This window comes from Eutrigla gurnardus (assembly GCF_963514095.1).
Source record: "Eutrigla gurnardus genome assembly, chromosome: 14".
NCBI lineage: Eukaryota > Metazoa > Chordata > Actinopteri > Perciformes > Triglidae > Eutrigla > Eutrigla gurnardus.
In genome coordinates, this window is record NC_139937.1 from 18,333,131 (window position 1) to 18,354,918 (window position 21,788).

Consider the following 21,788-nt stretch of genomic DNA (forward strand, 5'->3'; position numbering starts at 1 on the left):
GGGAGTGTAGTCCAATGAAGCAATAAGTGCAGGGCTGCTGCATCAACCCAGAAAGCTGAGTTCTGTTGGATCAGGAGGACAAATAATAGTCCATAAAAATATAAATATTGAAAATATATATTCATTGATGCTTTTCTAGTGACAGCGACACTTTCTAGTGGTGGCGTTTCTTGCGGCACATTTCTGTCAATGCCTTGAAGTCTTTCTGAAAACATGTTTCTACAGAACCACGCTGTTATCTTAAACCTTAAAAAGTGGTTTTGTTGCCTAAGCCTTACTTCCTGTGTAGATGGAAGTTGGACACATTTGAGAGAGAAAGTGTTGTCACACATGACGGTGCTGAATGCAAGAAAAAAACACCATACAATAGAGAACTGAGGTAAATGTAGCAGCACTGAGGAGTTCACAGCTTCAATGGACTACATTTCCCATCAACACTGACTGAAGAATTCTCCCTTTAAGTAAAAGGTTGTTGATCTGCAGAGCAGAACTCTAATAACAGTGTTTACTGATGAACAGATCAGAGTCCACATGTAAGACTTAAAAACATTATGTATGAAGGAGCATGTTTGCCATAGATACAGTAACCATGGAGACCGCTCTATTTCCACCATCTGATGATCATGATGATGGTGGTGGAGATCTCACTGTCCTAATGATTCAAAAACAGTGTGAACGCTGTGTTAAACGTATGTAATGATGAAGTTATTCATCGTCATGTGAAGGGATAAAAAGAATCCAAACAGTTAAATTTCACATGATACCAAAACATTCTACTGTGGACATAAATATGTCCGTCCTCATGTTCTCTAAAACACCGTTTATACTTTTTCAAATATACTGAGAAACATAGAATCACTAAATATGAATCTCATCTCTTTAAGTTCTTAATAAGATGCTGAAATGTGTACTGATTTGTAAACACTGCATGTCTATTCAAATTATAAATCTCCTCCAGAGGCTTTAACGTTTGTTCCAGTCGATGGTCTCAGGTGTTTTTATGTCATATGATCCTTCAAACCGCATGTTTTTTTTTAATTTAACAACCGGATCTTTGAAAGCTGAATTGAATCTCAGTGAAGATCAGTTTGTCTTGGAGTCTCCAGATGTTCAGGTGATTCTGTGACAACAGTCTGAAGTTCAGACTGAGCTCGGATGTCTTTTAAACTAAACTGATCTGGAGTCGCGAACAGCAGCAGAAGCTTTTTATTTTAATGTGGTTTTAAACCGTTGACTGAAGTAAATGTCTGTATAAAGATTTGATCAGAAAACTGTAAATGATTTTTGTTGTAAGTTCATTCTTTCTATGTGTGCTCATAAATCTAATCAGCTGGATAAAATGTTGATGGTGGTGTTTTTATTTCTGGAGAATAAAAATCATCGAAATACTTTTCATCTCCAGCAGCGTTCAGTGTTTATTTTATAGTAAATCAATTATTTGCAATTATTTTAGCTCATTCGAAAAAATGACCGATCATATCCTGTATTCAGGGTCGGGGGGCAACATGTAGACAGACAGGTAACCAGTCTATCACAGGGAGACATGTAGATACAGACAGGTAACCAGTCTATCACAGGGCCAACATGTAGATACAGACAGGTAACCAGTCTATCACAGGGCTGACATGTAGACAGACAGGTAACCAGTCTATCACAGGGCCGACATGCAGAGACAGACAGGTAACCAGTCTATCACAGGGAGACATGTAGAGACAGACAGGTAACCAGTCTATCACAGGGAGACATGTAGACAGACAGGTAACCAGTCTATCACAGCGACATGTAGATACAGACAGGTAACCAGTCTATCACAGGGCCGACATGTAGAGACAGACAGGTAACCAGTCTATCACAGGGCCGACATGTAGAGACAGACAGGTAACCAGTCTATCGCAGGGCCGACATGTAGAGACAGACAGGTAACCAGTCTATCACAGGGCCGACATGTAGAGACAGACAGGTAACCAGTCTATCACAGGGCTGACATGTATAGACAGACAGGTAACCAGTCTATCACAGGACCGACATGTAGAGACAGACAGGTAACCAGTCTATCGCAGGGCCGACATGTAGAGACAGACAGGTAACCAGTCTATTACAGGACCGACATGTAGAGACAGACAGGTAACCAGTCTATCACAGGACCGACATGTAGAGACAGACAGGTAGCCAGTCTATCGCAGGACCGACATGTAGAGACAGACAGGTAACCAGTCTATCGCAGGGCCGACATGTAGAGACAGACAGGTAACCTGTCGCACTTATATCGAAACATGTTTGATTTGAAAGATCTTATAACGAACCAAATGACACTCGTTAGTTTATTCATTAGTCAGTATTGTAAAGTAGAAGAAATGAGCCCATAAAGTTGAAGGCATTTGCTGCTTTTCTGGTACCCAAACCTACCTTTTTTTTTACTTTACACTGTATGTAAAAACTAAATCTATAAAAAAAAATGTAAATAATTTTAATAAGTTTACACACTGACTAACTTTCTTATTTAATCATCAGCAGAGCCATTTATAGGGCTGGCCCTCTGTGGTAAACCTTAACCATCGGTAAAGTGTTTTACATTAAAAAACAAAAAACAAAATGATAAATAAGAGGAGGAAAAATAAATAAATACATTAAGGGGCACAGTGAAATAATTAAATAAAACGAGTCAAAAATGATATTAGTTATTTGGAAAATAAATCATTTGTAAATCGGAGACGTCCGTCACTCCGTCACTTCCTGTGGAGAGAATTTAACCCGGAACAGGGTGTAGTCGTCAGTTGGGAGTTGGCTGGATGAGGAAGCGGCGGAGCTGTGACACAGAACTAGCACTACAACTGCTACCGACAGCGACTTGAACCCGAGACCAGGCCTAGAACACTCAGAACCACGCACCCGAATCCACGTGGTGGTTCAGACCGACACCGAGCTGCAGTTTGTCCACTTTTTACAACTCATTAATCAGTTTAAAAATTGATCCAACACCCCCCACTCAACTAGCCTGCCAACAGCTAGTTAGCCTGTCTGCTAACAGGGAAGTGACGGTGTCCGGTGAAGTTGGGCTCGAGCCGCAGGTGTGTTTTCTTCAGAAGACCCCGACAGGTAAGAGAAATCACTGAAGTACATCTTATGTGGTTTCTACTAGCTTTGAACACGTGGTAACAGGGCGGTGGTGCGCCGTTAGCATCGGGAGCTAACGTGCTAATTATAGAACAACAACACGTCAGATTGAGAAACTACATAATTACATAATACATATATAATTTAAGATACAATACATATGTAATTTAATAAACAATACATACATAACATACAAACATGTATGACATAATAGACAATACATATATAATATATTACACGAATGTAGTTTCATAAACAAATCAATATATAGTACATATTTATGTAGATTTGTCAACGTCCATTTTCGGAAGATTTGTAGGGAATTGATTGCCAATTATAAGATATAAACTCTGAAACCCGCCAAGACCAACTTTTAACTCCTGGTTTAGTGTTACAGATAACTGACACCAATATTTAAACCCAGTATCTGAAAAAGTCAGTCAAATAATCAGTTAGTTAATTGATTGTGAACAATTTTTTCATAATCAATTAATTGTACGCAAAAATGAAAAGATTTAACTTATTCCAGCTAAAATGTATTCAGTATTTTTCGTCATTCAACTGAGAAATACACTGTTACAGCCCTTGATGGTGTAGTTATTATTTAGGTAATCAAATATCTTGTTCTGCGACAACAACATGAATTTAAAAGTACGTTTCTTGTTTTTTAAGAGTTTTTTAAAGTCTGTTATATACTAAGGCTGCAACAATGTGAAAGTAAAATCTGTCGTTTCCATTGTAAGACTCAAGTGTTTGAAACTGAAGTCTGTCCATATTTAAACTATATTATTTTTACTATACTATATTTTTAAATTATATGTTATGTTCTGCAGCTGAATAAATTAGCTAATTCATTGATTATACAACAAAAAATTATTGGCAGCTATTGTGACTGTTGAATAACTGGGTTCACTCCTGATTATTCAGTGTTTTTATTTGTGACTTTAACTGGATATATCTTGTGCGTTTTGTCTTGAAAGAAATGATAGAAGTTTAAAAAAGTGTTTGAGTCCTGACAACTGAAATTATGTAAATTAATGAATTATGAAAAAAAGCATATGTTGACATTTTCTGAAGCATGGCTTCATATAATACATGTATAATATCTATATAATATATTAATATATATTTTAACTTTGCAGCAGTCACAGACCACAGGTCCAGGATTTAGCTAGCATTGCTAACCGCTCACAGGATGCACAGTCCCGCTCTGAGCTGTTGTCTGTATCGGCAGAACAATGAAAATAACACAACTCTAATTACTGACCAAATGAGACTCAGCATCTTCAGCGTCAAATAATTCACAAACTAAAGTACAGGGGACATCGGATTACTGCATATATCGGTATCGTGAGAACACTAAGAAATCTACAACACTGACCATTAACGTTCCTCCTACAGTAAAAGAAGAAGATGAGTGGGGGATTGAACAGCATTGATGCCGTGAAGAAGAAGATCAAAGTCCTGCAGGAGCAGGCGGAGGAAGCCGAGGACAGAGCTGCCAGACTGCAGAAGGATGTGGAGAAGGAGAAGAGGAGCAGAGAGGAGGTACATGCAACAGCAACACACACATGTACAGGTGATGGAGGAGGCTCTGTCAGGTTGTGTCACATGCCACACATACCCATGTGTGTAAAGAGGAATGTGTCCCACTGCTGTAGTAGTATGCGAGTTGTATGTCTCATACCTGAGACGGGTGAAGCTGATTTCTTAGCTGGCTCCTGTTGTGTGTCTTGCAGGCGGAGGCGGAGGTGACGGCACTGGGTCGACGTCTGCAGCTCAGTGAGGACAATCTGGAGCGAGCTCAGGAGAGACTGACCACCACCCTCCATAAACTGGATGAGGTGGAGAAGTCTGCCGATGAAAGCGAAAGGTCTGACACACAGAGTCACACCTGAACTCAGGTTTTATTTCTTAAACAAGGCCAGACAGATTCATCAATCATTCAATCTCTCCAACTGCCTGTCTCTCCTCCTGCCTGTCTCTCTCCCTATCTGTCGCTCGCTCTCCCTGCCTGCCTGTCTCCCCCTCAGAGGTATGAAGGTCATAGAGAACAGAGCAATGAAGGATGAAGAGAAGATGGAGCAGCTGGAGGTTCAGCTGAGAGAAGCCAAGCTGATTGCTGAGGAGGCTGACCGCAAGTATGAAGAGGTAAATATCAATCCCCAGAGGTTGGCAGCTATACCTAGTTGGCTAACTGGCATGTCCGTCTCCAGAGCTGGCCATTTGGCTATCTAGTGTGTCCATCTCCAGAGTTGGCAATATACTGTATATGGATGGATGGATCGTGCTTGTACTGCAGAATGACCCTGTGTTTGATTGACAGGTGGCTCGTAAACTGCTGATGATTGAAGGAGAACTGGAACGAGCTGAAGACAGAGCCGAGCAGGGAGAGAGGTCAATAACACACAAAATACACACACGCACTATACAGTTATGGTCAAAATGATTAGCCTCCAAGGAACTATGGAACATTTCCCTAAATTGCTGCCAATTTGCATAATTCATAAAACTTGCACTGGCCTCTTCTGGACTTGATTATTCAAGGAAGACTGTTGTGAGGGTTCTTCATGGTGGGCTTAATCAAACTTAGGGGAGATTTTGTCTTTGTTCTTTTGGTAGCAAATAAGCTATCAACACTTTTGGTCATGGTCATTTCCATGGAAAATGTGTTTTGTTGGTTTCATAAGGAGGGCTAATAATTTTGATCGTAAAGGAATGCACACACTATACTGATGTACACACTATACTGATGTACACACTGCTGCATGTCTAACGCTGCTGACGGCATGAAGCTTCTGGGTGACTCTTGCTGATTTCACTTAATTTTGCTAATTAATTAAGTAAAAGCTTTAGAAGATTGTTGAAGATACCTATTTGGTAAACTTTGTTCCAACTTCTTAGCTTGCACTTTCAAGTTTTTGTCTTAAGGATGACACCGGCCTGTTTGAAATCTCAATCCAGAATCTTTCTATGCTTGGATCTCGATGAGGTTTTAGTTTAGGCTGGTCACATATAACGTATTATAGTTGGTTATTATATATAATAACTTCATTATTATTTGTCATAATGTATTATAGTTATCACAACATCTTGTGATTAGTTGTATCTAATATTTTCAGAGTAGAAATGGTTTGTTCTTCAAAATGTGATTTCACAGTAATGATCAGACTGATGACCTCAGTAAGATGTCAAACCGCTTCACTAACGGCGCTCTAATGCATCAATCTTTCTCTTCCTGTGTTTCCATGGAAACATGTCCATGCTGCTGCATATCCTGCTGCATATCCTGCTGCCTGCCTGTCTGTCCGTCTACATGTCTTAACAGTAAGGTTCGGAGGTTGGAGGAGCAGTTGAGGAGTTTCGACCAATCACTGAAGAGCCTACAGGCGTCTGAGGACAAGGTACTGAGGGTCACCTGACCTCCCACCTGCTGTCAATCAAACCAGAGTAGCTCCTTCTGACCTCCTGCTGCCTCCTATGACCTCTGGCCTTTGAACTTTAGCTGCTGCTTCAGCTCCTCCTGCTGCTGCTCTCTGCATGACTTTGCTGCACCTGTCATGATCTCTGATGATGCAAAACACTGGCTCGACACCAAACTAGGCATGACACTGGGGGATGGATCTGTTCCAGAAAGCAGGTTTAATAAACTCCTGGTTGTTTTCAGTGTAAACACTGCGGTGAAGAGAAGGAAGATGGCTCACGAATCTTTGAAGCTGCGTTCAACGTTTATGATGTTTCATCTTTTTTTACTCGATGCAGCGACAACCACAAAAGAAAAGTAGACCAAAGCAATGTGTATAGGCGTCACTGAATGAACCAGACAGGAAAGGGGGCGTCCCTCCATGTAAAACACAACATAGTTTCATCAATCATGACTGAAATAACCACAATTGCAGCTTAGTACATGTGGTGAAGTCCCAGATACCCCGGGAAACTAAACGCCATCGTGTTTCTGTTCATAACGTCATCCAGAGGTGCTCGTGTATCTAGCAAGATGCACATCGGCTGGTTTACCAAAGCTGGATGAACCCAAAATAAACTATTTAGCTGTGATTTAAATGCAAATGTGTGACCGTGGAGCAGTGATGCGTGAGATGCGCTGTGCTGGAGGACTGAATGGATCCACAAGAGCACCGTTTTAACTTTGCAGCAGTCGGAACATAAACTACAGGTCCAGGATTTAGCTAGCATAGCTAACTGCAGAACTCCGTTAAAATAACGACGTTGCTCTCATTACCTAGAAAATGTACAGATAAAATTAGACTCACCATCAGAATCTGTCCAACCCTCTCCTGTAATCCAGCAAACCCATAGTCCACCAAGCAGCTTTTTGTACTAGCCTAATTCGTGTTGCGTCATTCAGCGCAAATTTGCATCAATTCGTCTCTTTGCATTGACGTATGCAATAATACCAGGCAAAAAAAAAGTAAAAAACAAAACAAAAAACAGCTTTAACTTGTAATTTCACTTAACCTATTCTCTGAAACAGACCCAGACACCCAATAACAGACACAACAATTTACCTGTTTGACACAATCTGACGTCTGGTTTGACCTTTGACCTGCAGTAAGAGTCGAGGGTTGGAGGAGGAGCTGAAAACAGTCTTCACTAGCTCAAAGTCTCTGGAGGCCCAGACTGAGAAGGTAGGAGGCGGGGCAGCTCTGATTTACCTCACACCAGTTTGTTACACTGGTGTTACTGGTTGGTAATTGGTTGAGCATCACTGATGTGTGTGTGTGTGTGGTCAGATCCAACAGTGATGTCACAGTGTACTGACCACAGAAATAGAATGAGAGTAGAGACATTCATATCAACGTGGTAGGATGGTCAGAGCTGCTATTCATGTGTCTCCATCAAAACTACCATCAACCTCCATTTTCTTTTGAATGAATCAAATGACCTCAGCAAATAGTAGACTGTCCATTCTACTCATTCTATTTCTAAGGTACTGATACTCTGGAGTACATCACTACAGTCAGGTGAGGAGTCAGCTGATGCTTTCAACGTCTTTACATATTTTTTATCATTACATTCATCATTCAGGTTTATATGTATAAACTTTAGCAGCCATTAGCCTCTTCCTAATAAACTGACCCATCAATACTCCCACCTGTCATGCTCACCTATTAGTTCACCCGTCACTCACCGGTCACTCTCACCTGTTAGCTCACCCATCATGCTCACTGGTCAGTCTCACCTATTAGTTCACCCGTCACTCTCACCTATTAGTTCACCGGTCACTCTCACCTATTAGTTCACCCGGCCGTCACTCCCACCTATTAGTTCACCGGTCACTCTCACCTATTGGTTCACCCGTCACTCTCACCTATTGGTTCACCCGTCACTCTCACCCATCACTCTCACCTATTAGTTCACCCGTCACTCTCACCTATTGGTTCACCCGTCACTCTCACCCGTCACTCTCACCTATTGGTTCACCCGTCACTCTCACCTATTAGCTCACCGGTCACTCTCACCTATTGGTTGACCCGTCACTTTCACCTATGAGTTCACCCGTCACTCTCACCTATTAGCTCACCGGTCACTCTCACCTATGAGTTCACCCGTCACTCTCACCTATGAGTTCACCCGTCACTCTCACCTATGAGTTCACCCGTCACTCTCACCTATTAGCTCACCGGTCACTCTCACCTATGAGTTCACCCGTCACTCTCACCTATTAGCTCACCGGTCACTCTCACCTATTAGCTCACCTATTAGCTCACCGGTCACTCTCACCTATTAGCTCACCCGTCACTCTCACCTATTAGCTCACCCGTCACTCTCACCTATTAGCTCACCCGTCACTCTCACCTATTAGCTCACCGGTCACTCTCACCTATGAGTTCACCCGTCACTCTCACCTATGAGTTCACCCGTCACTCTCACCTATTAGCTCACCGGTCACTCTCACCTATTAGCTCACCTATTAGCTCACCGGTCACTCTCACCTATTAGCTCACCCGTCACTCTCACCTATTAGCTCACCCGTCACTCTCACCTATTAGCTCACCCGTCACTCTCACCTATTAGCTCACCGGTCACTCTCACCTATGAGTTCACCCGTCACTCTCACCTATGAGTTCACCCGTCACTCTCACCTATGAGTTCACCCGTCACTCTCACCTATTAGCTCACCGGTCACTCTCACCTATGAGTTCACCCGTCACTCTCACCTATTAGCTCACCGGTCACTCTCACCTATTAGCTCACCGGTCACTCTCACCTATTAGCTCACCGGTCACTCTCACCTATTAGCTCACCCGTCACTCTCACCTATTAGCTCACCCGTCACTCTCACCTATTAGCTCACCGGTCACTCTCACCTATTAGCTCACCGGTCACTCTCACCTATTAGCTCACCGGTCACTCTCACCTATTAGTTCACCCGTCACTCTCACCTATTAGCTCACCGGTCACTCTCACCTATTAGTTCACCCGGCCGTCACTCCCACCTATTAGTTCACCGGTCACTCTCACCTATTGGTTCACCCGTCACTCTCACCTATTGGTTCACCCGTCACTCTCACCCATCACTCTCACCTATTAGTTCACCCGTCACTCTCACCTATTGGTTCACCCGTCACTCTCACCCGTCACTCTCACCTATTGGTTCACCCGTCACTCTCACCTATTAGCTCACCCGTCACTCTCACCTATTAGCTCACCGGTCACTCTCACCTATGAGTTCACCCGTCACTCTCACCTATTAGCTCACCGGTCACTCTCACCTATTAGCTCACCGGTCACTCTCACCTATTAGCTCACCCGTCACTCTCACCTATTAGCTCACCCGTCACTCTCACCTATTAGCTCACCCGTCACTCTCACCTATTAGCTCACCGGTCACTCTCACCTATTAGCTCACCGGTCACTCTCACCTATTAGCTCACCGGTCACTCTCACCTATTAGTTCACCCGTCACTCTCACCTATTAGCTCACCGGTCACTCTCACCTATTAGCTCACCGGTCACTCTCACCTATTAGCTCACCGGTCACTCTCACCTATTAGCTCACCCGTCACTCTCACCTGTTAACTCACTCGTCACGCTCACGTTAGCTCATATAGGTCTAAATGAATTGTAATTAAATGCTAAGTAAATGATAAAGATTTCAAGTTTTCAATAATAAAATACAAGCTGAATAGTAACGTTTATTCTCTATTATGTTGGCAGAGTGTCACATACTGTGCGACTGGATGTATGAATTGTGGTTCTTCTGCTAAACAGTTTCATCAGTTCCTCACATGTTGTCTGCTGCTGTCAGCTATTCAAGGAAGCCCTTTGTGATTGCTTCATACAGCAGCCAGAAGAGGAGGAAGTGGTTCTCAGACTCTATTTCTGATAGGGAACAGTGTTTCAGCTTCTCTCTTCTCTTCTCTATCTAGTACTCTCAGAAAGAAGACCGGTATGAAGAGGAGATAAAGAACCTGAGCAACAAACTCAAGGAGGTGAGACACCAATTGCCTGTTTGTTGCCTTTTTTTTACTCAAGTTCAGATGAATAGAAGAGAAAAAACAGTTTCTGCTTGTGAGCATGTTTTATTGTGCTCGCAATTTTTGACCTAATCTGACGACATAGTTTTTATGTCGTTTTTCTTGTCCTATTGGTCTAATGCAATGATGTCTAAACCATGATGTTTGTACACATTCAATCACAATAACCTGTTCACTTCCTGTTTGTAGGCTGAGAACAGAGCAGAGGCTGCGGAGCGTTCAGTGGCCAAACTGGAGAAAACCATCGACGGCCTGGAAGGTGACACGGTTTCTTCTTCTATGAGAATAATTGTATCATGTGTAACGCCTGTCTTCTTTACTATAGTTCATAAGGGCCCCGTTGCATTGGCATTTCTCTTTAATCGTGCAGGATCAGTCATGTTTGTACACTTCTGTTTGTGTTCTCAGTTAATGGTCATGGAAATGTCATAATGGGCCCTTGTGTGGGAGCATTGACTAATATTTGTTTCTGTTTCAGACAATTTGACTTCGGCCAGAAATGCCAACATGGAGCTGCAGTCGACTCTGAATCAGACCATGGAGGAGCTCAACTCCTGCTGAAGCTGCTCCTCCCGCACTTATCCGCCCCCGCCTCCCCTCTTTGCTGCCTGATAGGTGGACAACAGGGGCAGGACATTCCTATTACTGCTCCTCCCCTTCCGCCGTGACAACCCCCTCCTTTTGCTCTTACTGCCGCCACCTCTCCTTCAACCATTAGTCCCCCCCCACCTCGTTTCCTTGCACTCTTATGTCCCCATCTCACCTGTCAGATACTCCCCCCACCTCCCCTGTTTCCTCCTCCCTCAAATCCCTCTGCTCCCTCCTCCCTTCCCTGCTCTTAATGATTTCTGCATTCACACATTCCTTTGATTCTTAAAGTCACGTTTGAAGTGTTGCTTTAATTGACTCCTGGTTTCTGGCCCTCTTCTCTCCCTCCCCCCTTCTCCTCCCCCACTGACAGTGCCAACTCCCCCTTCCCTACCCCTCCTCAGTATTAAGTGAAGGAGGCCAGACGAGGAGGTGCTTGATATATTTTTTTGTCTATAAGGGACTTTAACAGTGACTTACAGCCATTCCCTCGTTAAGAACTAATTTTTGACTAATTCAGTGTTTGTCTTAACGGTTTGTCGTTACTTTGTTTTCTCTGCCACGTTAATTAATGATTGATTGATTGATTGGAGCCAATGATTATTATTTTTGTTCATGGGGACGTGGTTTAAGATGGCCAATCACCGTGAGGCATTCCACTGCCGTGGTAGTCCAGGGGCCAATCAGAGACACGGGTGACCTTAGGCCTGATGACAGGAATAAATAAAATTGAAGGTGTTTTTACCTGGAAGCCAGTGATGTCATCACTGCAGATGTCGCAGCTCAATGTAATAAATCATGACACAAAGTGAGACAGGATTTTGTATAATAAAAGCACCATCACTGGTAGGTAGATCCAAACTGACTTTGTGTTTTTTATTTATTATTCAACGATTCATATTTTTATTTAGTGTTAAAAATTGTAAACTGAGTGGAAACTGATGAGCTCCACAGACCGGCTGCTGTTCCTGAACATTCATCAGTTATCAATAAGATTATTCATCCATGGTTATCAGAGTGATGGCGACGCTGCTTCCTTAGCCAGCTTCAGGATTGGCTGCAGCTGCTCTTCTAATGAGGGGGCGTCGGCCTGGTTAGTGATGAGCCAATCAAATTCAACCTTGCTGTCCAACCCGCACTCTGACTCCGCATCATCTACACCTGAGAGAGACAGGTAAATAAGAGAGACACACGGGTAAATTGACTGCTGGAGAGACAGACGGGTAAAAAAAAAAAAAAGGCTATTTTACCTGCAGAGAAGCTCCACCCCCTCTGTTTGCGTGTTTCTTCTGAACTTTGAACTCTGACACTCTGAGTCTGTTGAGGAAACTCCGACCAGAACCACTGCAAGTCTGACAGCCGCCGTGCATCACTCACCACCTGACCAATCAGAGGCAGAGAGCGTCACTCACCTCCTGACCAATCGAAGAGCACAGGTTAGTTCGAGATGAACAAACTTCGCCGAGAAAGTAGACGAGACCAGGTGGCAGCAGCAAGAGGTTATTTTCTGTAACCAGTGTAGCATCAAAGCATGGTGGGACCAGCAAGCTAACTAGTGGATGGCATTATCGTCTGGAAGTCTGGAATTATCGTTGTTCGTTCCTACACTATGAATAGAATGTGTGGATGAAGCATTAGTATTTTATTCATTTAGCGGCTGGTGACTTATCTAACTACATTGCTTATCCCACCATGCTTTTGTGCTACTGTCACACTGGTCTCGGAAGAATGTCCAGCGCCAGCTGGGACTTCGCTTCCTCTACTTCACTCCTCGTCGCAAGGAGAGTACTTTCCTGGGAGGAGAGCAGGCCACTGAAAACAGCTAGAAAAACATGCCGCAAGAATGGAGGGCACGCCTGGAACGCCAGGCACGCCTGGAACGCCAGGCACGCCAGGCACGCCAGGCACGCCAGGCACGCTGTACCATAGGAAACAATGTTTTTGTAGCGACGCTTGACAGTTGAATGTAAACATGACTCATCACAAACAGGTAGACGTAGAGAGGTCGAGTGACATACCCAGACAGGTTGTTGTGCTCCTCTGGTTGCTAGGCGACAGAAGAATCCAGGGTCCTGGTGTCGTCGAGTTTCTCCCCAACGAATCATGTCGGCTCGATACTGCTCCTTATAAAGACCAGGGCCCAGCAGCTGGTCCAGGTCCAGACCATGTTCCTGCAGAACCAACAGACCCAATATGAATCAGCAGAACCATGTGTATGGATGGATGGATGGATGGATGGATGGGTGTGTGTGTGTGTGTGTGTGTGTGTGTGTGTGTGTGTGTGTGTGTGTGTGTGTTACAAATGAGGTGATGATGGGGCCTGCTATTTTATGTCATATGACATTCTAGGTAAATTTTAAATATATAAAATCAAATTGTTTATATACAAAGTTAAGTCACTTGTTGCATTGAAATAAACACACACAACCGCCTCAAAACTAGCATGACTCAGCAGAACCAACAGAACTAATAGGATTCTGAAGAACCAACAGAACTAACGTGACTGAGCGGAACAAACAGGAATCAGCATGAGTCAGCAGTTGGTCTCACCTGAGCATACTGCTGTTTGAGAGGTCCAGACAGACGCAGGATGCAGCAAACGTCAGATCCTAAACTACAGAAGAAGAAACGGAAGAGTTTAATACAGTGATCTACTAGAAAAATAGACTGCGGTACTAGTTTAACAGAAAACACGGCAGTTAAACAGTTACTGCAGTTTTAGTTTCCTCACAAACAATTAACAAACAAAAAATCAATAATGTTAAAACTCATCCTAGACGATCAATCAATGAGGGTGGATTTAACGTTACCAGTTGTGGATCAGGTCCGTTACATAATCTTTTCCGGACTTCCGTTTCCCGCTGAAGACCAGAACTAGCTTGGGTTCAGAGACTCGATCTTCCATCTGTCATCAGCAGTAACCGATCAAACGCTGCGGATCAATCAGCTGCATGGTTTCTTGCTACCAGCTCTGTGGTCCGACTATCGGACGACACCGGGCGGGAACCGTAACTGTCCTAGTAAACAGGAAGCTCTTCAAAATAAAACTACTGTCAACCGGATTTTTAAAAACCCAGGAGGCTTCATCGGGAGAATTATTGATATAATGCTGTTTGGATATCGACTGGTCACGTATGAAGTTTGTTTGTGGGAAGAAATCAGAAAAGGGCACATCGTTTTAGACACAGTAAGGTAACAAGTGATCATCGTCACATTCTGGACTGAACCACCGAAGCTCACATGAGGAGGGGAGTCATCAGATCGCTCAATTCAATAAATGATTTCTGTTTCGTTTTGGTTCTTGGCATACATTATTATTATTATTATTATTATTATTATTATTATTATTATTATTATTATTATTATTATTATTATTATTGAGTATATGACTGATAAAATACTGAAACACATATATTACTCTATATTAATTCAGTCACTGTTGACATTCTAAAGAAACATTAACAGACTGTTTTAATTGACAACGAATGAATGATTTATTGTGTCAACAATAATCCAGCATCTGTCAGATAAAATCGTTGTCAGTGGTAGAATATAATTGATAACATAGTAAGTTTCTTTCTTTCTCTTTTATTACTTCTCACGCATATTTATATTGTTTTTATTACCGAAGTGTTTTATCTGTGGAGTTTTACGTTTATTTGTACTTTAAAAACTAAAGGTGCGAACTTGTACACAGAAAAGGCGTTCTCCATTAGCGACCCCTCTCTCCTCCAGGTTGGAATAATCCGGGTCAAAGGTAAACGCGAACAACATGGCGGCAGTTGTGTGTTGGAGGAAAGCCCACCTTTTCGGATCAGTGAAGACTTCACTTCTCAGGGTGAGAAAACATTTAAACATATACAACTGTAAATCAAATAAAGTCATTAAAACTGTGACGTCAGAGCGCAGCTGCAAAGCATCAACACAAACAATAATCAACAAACATTCGGTGTTACTTTAGTTTGACCTTTCACCTATTTCTCGTGCACGCGCACACTTGCTCTGAGTGCACGGGGATTAGTTTTTATCTTTTTTTTCTTCTTTATTGCACAATCAAACAAACACGTCGTATTCAACATTACAGTAATAAACAACAGGAAATTACAGGTGTAAAGAAAAGAAATGTCTGTTTGTGTTATCTTGGTATTTTCCTAGTTATTCTGCACAAGGTTGAGTAGGTGATTCTATAGAGTGCCGAAGCGGAAGCAGGAAGTAACGGCGCCATGGGTCCTTTCGGAGCGAAAAAAATGAATGGTGTTCAATGGACGGAAAATAATTATTATCTGATCCCCCGGTCGTTATGCCTTGGATTACACAAATGTTGTTTATAGGCTTAAATTATAATTTTCCATGTCAAGAGTTTGACCGTTTATTGTGCAATTCTTCAGTTAAAATTCATTGAGAAAACACAATGATAAAGACTACATGTTGTGTCGCGTATGTGACGTCACGTCATCGCCCTTTTCCCTCCCCATCGGCGAAGTTGAGGCTCTCCACATGACCCGACTTATAGTGGTTCTCCCCCCTTTCGATACTTTTATTCTGCCCTTGGAAAAAAGCGGTGAAGTGGAGCAGAGAAACAGCCATCTCGGCGGACTTCGGACTCGGCGGGTGGTGACGTATATCATTCGCGACGAGAACAGCGAGGAGCTGTAGTTCACAAAGCGGCTCACACAAAACCTAACTTTATCAAAACTCTTCGCGCTTAATTGTCGTCTTCTTTGCGTGAAAAAATTTCTTTAAATATCACAAAGAACATATGTGAAATCCATGGCACAATTCAAACGGGACCAGAAAATAATTTGTATCTACCCATTGAATCGCATTGATATTTTTTTGCTTTTGAGGACCCATGTCCCGGAAATGGAGGGGCGGGACTTCACCACTCTATTCAGAAACACTTTGTGTTTCATACCGATAGCAATGGATAAATTAAAGGCAGAGCAGGTCATCTGGAAAAAACACAGAATTTGACTGAAGGCAAAGGCTGATTTGAAAAAATAGGCTTGTTCAGGATGGTCTTGGCTTGACTTGACTTATCACGCCGACGAGAGCTGCAGGTGTTTGAGGGGGCGTGACTTTGTTGTAGTCACGCCCCCTCAACAAAGTCAACGTGACTATGGTGTTCAAGCGATAGAACACGTCAGCAAACCAAAGAGGATATGCTATATAACACACACACACACACACACACACGTAAGGCGGAATGTGGAAGGCATTATTTTTTTTCAGTATATTTGTATTATCATTCTATGTTTGTATTAACCAGACCTCACAGATAAATAGGCCTACTCACAGCACAATGCACAGAACTTTAGATCAAGCTATGACATAAAAGCGACCAAAATAAAAAGGCAAATCATTAAATAATTTCACCACAAGGTGGCCGCCGAGTGCGGACCTGAACACACGTCATTGAACTTTCAACCAATAGAGAGCCATTCCGCTGTAGCGGAGGTGTGGGCAAGCCGGTTGCAGCCGTCGTAGACCGCGCTGCAAGAAGCGGCTCTTAAAAACTTGTTCCCGCCATGTTTTGGGTCACGTGATATGGTCGCGACCCTGTGACGTCTTTGCAGACGGCTGCTATGTCGGACACAATTCTAGCCATCATGCATCGCTTTCAACCCACAATACATCACGTTAGGTAGCACGCTGCAGGCGGCTACATCAAGTCGAATTCGCCTAATCTCCCACTTCATTCAGACATCTGTCCAAAGCCACTCCCCTAAGTAATATAACAGAAAGTGTATCGGAATAGAACCCTCTACTCAACCTTTAAAGGTTGTATCAGCCATTCTGGGCCGAAACATAAATGATCACATTCATCTGTTTTTACCTCACGATCCGCTAACTGCCCACCCCATATGCATGAAAAAGATAACGAAATGCATTTTTACACTTTAAACTGACGTTTTGACACACGGCCACGTATTCTTTCTTCCATTCATGTTTTCATCCTTCTGTTCTCTTTCAGTCATGGTTCCACAGCTCGGCGGTTCTTCCTCAGGAGGCCGGTTCTCTTCCTCAGGCGGCGTTCTTCCCACCGGCTGAAGGCGCCATGCTTCCGTCAGGAAGTTTCAACAACCGAGTGGCGTTCATCACAGGAGGGGGGACGGGCCTGGGCCGAGCCATGACAACGGCGCTGTCTCAGCTGGGAGCCCAGTGTGTCATCGCCAGCAGGTCAGAGGTCACGTTGTAGATATAATAATAGATCTTTACAATAAGTCAAGTAAAAGACTTATTCTGAACTGAGCTGCTAGACTTTTTGTGTGGCTATTTTTGCCTTTATTGATGGAGAGGACAGTGTTAGAGTGAGGCGCAAACGTCAGCCAGCAGTGCAGCAGACAGCTCCGTCCCTCACTAGCAGCTGAACATGTAACACTAGTTCCCGTTCACAACACTGAGCTGGCTGAACACTGCAGGTGCTGCTGGAGGGCCTTCGCTACCAGTTTTAGGGCCTGTCCACATGGCAAATTTAAACGCAGAAGTCTTGCATGTTTGGGCCGTCCGTCCACACAGATCTGGAGTTTTTGGTGCTTGTGAATGCACGTTTTTTAAACCAGGTCCCAGGGTGAAAAAGTCAAAAGCCGACCTTGCTTGTTCGTGTTCAGGTCTACGGCAATACGATGATGATATCCACTTCGGATATCACGGCCATCATTCTCTGTGAGCATGATGTGGCGTTTGGCCGTCCCTGTGTTGAATAATAACAATACATTATCCTTTGACCCTTAAATTCTTATAAGCTTCAACTGTTACCTGTTGTACTGTGGGGTCCGTCAGGGATCCATCCGTCCTCGTCTATTCTCCAGAAACACGTTTCCTCTTGAGAAATCATTAAAGAATGGGGGGGGGGAGATGCCCTTCTATGCAGATGACACTATATATATTTATAAGTTATTATACTTGTGTTGGACTGTAGAAGACAGACAAGTTAAAAGAAATGTATTTTATGAGCTTTTCATGAACATTGCTCAAATAGTTGTGATTTAATAATCACTAATTCATGTGTTTACTGTTCAGGAAGTTGGATGTCCTGCAGAAAACCGCTGAGGAGATCAGCAGCCAGACAGGAAACAAGGTGACGCAACACAATGAGAAGGGACTAGACCAGACCGACCCACTGACCTCACCGGACACCTCACTTGACACCTTACCTGACACCTTCTGTTACACTCCACCTGTCTCAGGTGCATGCGGTCCAGTGTGATGTCAGAGATCCTGAGGCCGTCTCTCACTGTGTTGACCAGATGGAAACTCTGACGGGACTTCCTGATGTAAGAGTACACACGTTTGTTTGTCTATACTTGTGAGCAACTTATTGACATTATGCTTACCCCAACCCTGTACCGGGACAAACTGCTCTGACTGTTCAGCTGCGACTAAATTAAAGTATTGACGGGGCTCAAAGTATTCCGCTGGCATGAGTCTGTGAGGGCGGGAAAAAATAAAAATAAATGCACGTGGGAATTTGTTGTGGATGCGATTCATCATGTTTGTGTCAATGGAGTTCACCTAACAATGGTATGCGAGTAGGGCAACTCTGTTTTAACTGTGCAATGTTATGGATCCATTCAGTCCTTCATGTCACAAAGGCAACTCATTGAAACACTGTAATACTTGAAGTACCAGACTAATAAAACTGGGTATTGTAATGTTTTAAAGGCAGGGTATCACAATACTTTTCTAGTATACCATGCAACGCAAACCAATAATGAATAACATTAATGGTGAATATTTTTCTAAAACTATAAAATCTATGTTATTTAACATCAGCTTGTTAAATCTACCTTTCTCTCGCTAACTTTCTCCTTACTCGTCCGTCTCCCTGTCTGGCCTCGGTTGTGTCTCACTAGAGCGCCACGCCGATGTGTCTTCACTGTCGTGTCAAATTAAAGCACTTGCAGAGTTGTGTCATTGCCACTTTGACATTTCATATAGGTCCGAAGCAAAATACACATAGTGGAAACCCTGTAGAACAGACACCCACCACTAACCAGGCCACTACTCCGCAGCTCCAGGAGAGGAGATGGAAGGCACGAGCCCCAGGTCACCCAACCAATCCCTAAACGTATCACTACACCCAAGTGGATCTGTTGAGGGGCAAAACCACCATCCAACAAGGTGGCACCCACCCCTGTGCCCATTACTCCCAGGTGCTGATCAGACCCCAATCCCCCCCCCCCCCCCCTCCCCAGACGGACCCTGCCCAGTCAGCGACAGGAGTCGCTTGCGCTTTAACGCTGTTGCACTGTTACTGTTTACATATAGTTGCAATTAATAGAGTAATAAGCAAATTAGTCTTTCAAATTATTGCCGTTTTTTTAGCCCCCCCCCCCCCATGTTTTGATAATGACATCAGTGTTTGTGTGTCCTGATTGGTTCAGGTGATCATCAACAATGCGGCAGGAAACTTTATCTCTCCGTCAGAAAATTTGTCACCCAACGCCTGGAAGACCATCACTGACATCGTCCTGAATGGGACAGCCTTCGTTACTCTGGAGCTGGGCAAGAGGCTGATCCAGAATAAGAAAGGTCCAATCTGGGGTTAGAAAAGCCAGAGACCGATCCGGGGTTAGAAAGGTCAGAGGCCGATCTGGGGTTAGAAAGGTCAGAGGCCGATCCGGGGTTAGAAAGGTCAGGGGCCGATCCGGAATTAGAAAGGTCAGGGGCCGATCCGGAGTTAGAAAGGTCAGGGGCCGATCCGGAGTTAGAAAGGTCAGGGGCCGATCCGGGGTTAGAAAGGTCAGGGGCCGATCCGGGGTTAGAAAGGTCAGGGGCAGATCCGGGGTTAGAAAGGTCAGGGGCCGATCCGGGGTTAGAAAGGTCAGAGGCCGATCCGGGGTTAGAAAGGTCAGAGGCCGATCCGGAGTTAGAAAGGTCAGAGGCCGATCCGGAGATAGAAAGGTCAGAGACCGATCCGGAGTTAGAAAGGTCAGAGTCAGAAAGGTCAGAACTGTATTTCGTACACAAATGTTAGTGGCTTAGTTTTGTATGAAGTTGTGTATATAAGGACTTTTAAGCACATTCTTTTTATTTATTTGTTTGTTTGTTTAAGACCTTTCTGACTGAACCAGAGTCATTTCCTGCTTTACATGTTGCTAGCTTGTGTAATTGTTGCCTTGCTCTGTCTGTGTTGCCGTCCCTTAGCTGCGGTGTCCTCACGACTTCCCATATCATAATCACAAGCTCACAGGAACAAAATGTCAGAAAAACTTAACTTAAACTCCTAACTAGAGGGGAGATAAAAAAAACTCCATCATTCTTATTGTTATTTATTGTTCAGGTGCATCCTTCCTGGCTATCACGACCATCTACGCTGAGTCTGGTTCTGGTTTCGTGGTCCCGAGTGCGTCAGCAAAGGCTGGAATCGAAGCACTTTACAAGTCAGTCTGACCTTTAACCTTTTAAGTGGTTCACAGATCACACATACTGTTCTCATTAAATCATTATGATATGATTCCTGATGTGTGGTTGCCATGGTAACACTGCTGTTGTGTCTATGTGTCAGGTCTCTGGCGGCAGAGTGGGGGCGCTATGGCCACAGATTCAACATCATCCAGCCTGGACCAATCAGAACCAAGGTACTGCAATTTGACTCGACAGCTGATGATTATTGTTTGTTTGCAGTTGTCTGTTGTTTACCTGTTGTTGTTTTGTTTAGGGGGCATTCAGCCGTCTGGACCCGACCGGATCCTTTGAGAAGGCGACGATCAGTCGAATTCCGACAGGTCGACTTGGACAACCAGAAGAAATAGCAAACCTAGCAGCTTACATGAGCAGCGAGTACGCCACATGGATGTCTGGAGCTGTGAGTTTCACTGATCCTGTATCAGAGTTTAGATTGATCTTTGATCAGAGTTAAGAATGATTTTAAAAGACTTACTGTTCCCTTTGTGTCTGTTTTCAGGTGATTCGGTTAGATGGAGGAGAATACGTTTCGATGGCCGGAGAGTTTAACGAATTGCGCAGGGTGAGTGTCGCACTGAAATGTTTCCCTCAGAAAACATTGAATATTATAATCATTATTATTATTATTATTATTATGACGTTAAGTGGGTTGACTCTGAGAGAAGTAACTTCTGAGGTGACTGACAATGCAATAATATTAATAATAATAATAATTGATAACATTCAGCATTACATAATTTTATTGTTCATATTGGCTCCAATTGTTACAGATAATAATAATAATAATAATAATAATAATAATAATCATAATGAATCAATGTGTGTTTGTGTCTCAGGTGACTCCAGATCAGTGGAAGATGATTGGGATGATGGCTAGAAACGTTAAAGGCTCCTAGAACACTCCTCATTGGACCACAACAACCAATCAGATCATGGTGTTCAGGTGGACCCGCTCATCTGCTGATGTTTCGATGAAAGAATCTGAGGGCTGTTTAATACTTTTTGACACAGGAGACATTTAGCCTGACGGGGCAGTCATGTGAATAGCTGTGCATGCTTAATGTAAAGACAAATACTACTGTTTGATAATAAAACAAAGTTTTAACCTGAACTGTTTCTGTTGTTTAAAGATAAAAGTGATGAGGTTGATTACAGTTGTCAGTTTTTATGTTTCAG

General features: G+C 43.3%; 3 protein-coding genes across 4 annotated transcripts; 2 read left to right on the plus strand and 1 right to left on the minus strand.

Annotated features, from left to right (window-relative positions):
- The first annotated feature begins 2,774 nt into the window (after positions 1 to 2,774).
- LOC311024947 (uncharacterized protein) lies at positions 2,775 to 12,062 on the plus strand. 2 transcript variants are annotated; one of them, XM_084027562.1, is made up of 9 exons: positions 2,775 to 3,096; positions 4,516 to 4,662; positions 4,854 to 4,987; positions 5,148 to 5,265; positions 5,441 to 5,511; positions 6,443 to 6,518; positions 10,506 to 10,568; positions 10,803 to 10,872; positions 11,092 to 12,062. In XM_084027562.1, exons 2-9 carry the CDS (start codon positions 4,528 to 4,530, stop codon positions 11,172 to 11,174), a joined length of 750 nt encoding a protein of 249 aa, XP_083883688.1. In that variant the 5' UTR covers positions 2,775 to 3,096; positions 4,516 to 4,527; the 3' UTR covers positions 11,175 to 12,062. The 2 variants fall into 2 exon arrangements, with proteins under 2 accessions (XP_083883688.1, XP_083883687.1); XM_084027561.1 differs by lacking the exon at positions 6,443 to 6,518 and adding an exon at positions 7,685 to 7,760.
- On the minus strand, positions 12,053 to 14,205 carry pmvk (phosphomevalonate kinase). Its single transcript, XM_084027563.1, has 5 exons — positions 14,012 to 14,205; positions 13,752 to 13,815; positions 13,220 to 13,372; positions 12,452 to 12,581; positions 12,053 to 12,362 (listed from the first exon to the last, which is right to left on the minus strand). The coding sequence occupies exons 1-5, from the start codon at positions 14,104 to 14,106 to the stop codon at positions 12,214 to 12,216; spliced, it is 591 nt and encodes a 196-aa protein (XP_083883689.1). The 5' UTR covers positions 14,107 to 14,205; the 3' UTR covers positions 12,053 to 12,213.
- Positions 14,206 to 14,926: 721 nt separating this feature from the next.
- decr1 (2,4-dienoyl CoA reductase 1, mitochondrial) lies at positions 14,927 to 21,761 on the plus strand. Its single transcript, XM_084027560.1, has 10 exons — positions 14,927 to 15,039; positions 17,176 to 17,381; positions 18,225 to 18,282; positions 18,392 to 18,478; positions 19,589 to 19,736; positions 20,488 to 20,587; positions 20,713 to 20,785; positions 20,866 to 21,012; positions 21,112 to 21,174; positions 21,449 to 21,761. Exons 1-10 carry the CDS (start codon positions 14,974 to 14,976, stop codon positions 21,506 to 21,508), a joined length of 1,008 nt encoding a protein of 335 aa, XP_083883686.1. The 5' UTR covers positions 14,927 to 14,973; the 3' UTR covers positions 21,509 to 21,761.
- The last annotated feature ends 27 nt before the right edge of the window (positions 21,762 to 21,788 follow it).

What these genes read in the sequence shown, in the direction of transcription:
- LOC311024947 (XM_084027562.1), top strand. Translation starts at nt 4,528, where the DNA reads ATGAGTGGGGGATTGAACAGCATTGATGCCGTGAAGAAGAAGATCAAA. An exon ending in AGAGCCGAGCAGGGAGAGAG is followed by an intron (nt 5,512 to 6,442) that starts GTCAATAACACA and finishes ATGTCTTAACAG; the next exon opens with TAAGGTTCGGAGGTTGGAGG. An exon ending in TGAGCAACAAACTCAAGGAG is followed by an intron (nt 10,569 to 10,802) that starts GTGAGACACCAA and finishes TCCTGTTTGTAG; the next exon opens with GCTGAGAACAGAGCAGAGGC.
- pmvk (XM_084027563.1), bottom strand. Translation starts at nt 14,106, where the DNA reads ATGGAAGATCGAGTCTCTGAACCCAAGCTAGTTCTGGTCTTCAGCGGG. An exon ending in TCAAACAGCAGTATGCTCAG is followed by an intron (nt 13,373 to 13,751) that starts GTGAGACCAACT and finishes TTGGTTCTGCAG; the next exon opens with GAACATGGTCTGGACCTGGA. An exon ending in GAGCACAACAACCTGTCTGG is followed by an intron (nt 12,582 to 13,219) that starts GTATGTCACTCG and finishes CTGATTGGTCAG; the next exon opens with GTGGTGAGTGATGCACGGCG.
- decr1 (XM_084027560.1), top strand. Translation starts at nt 14,974, where the DNA reads ATGGCGGCAGTTGTGTGTTGGAGGAAAGCCCACCTTTTCGGATCAGTG. An exon ending in CTCTGACGGGACTTCCTGAT is followed by an intron (nt 18,479 to 19,588) that starts GTAAGAGTACAC and finishes TGATTGGTTCAG; the next exon opens with GTGATCATCAACAATGCGGC. An exon ending in AGTTTAACGAATTGCGCAGG is followed by an intron (nt 21,175 to 21,448) that starts GTGAGTGTCGCA and finishes TTTGTGTCTCAG; the next exon opens with GTGACTCCAGATCAGTGGAA.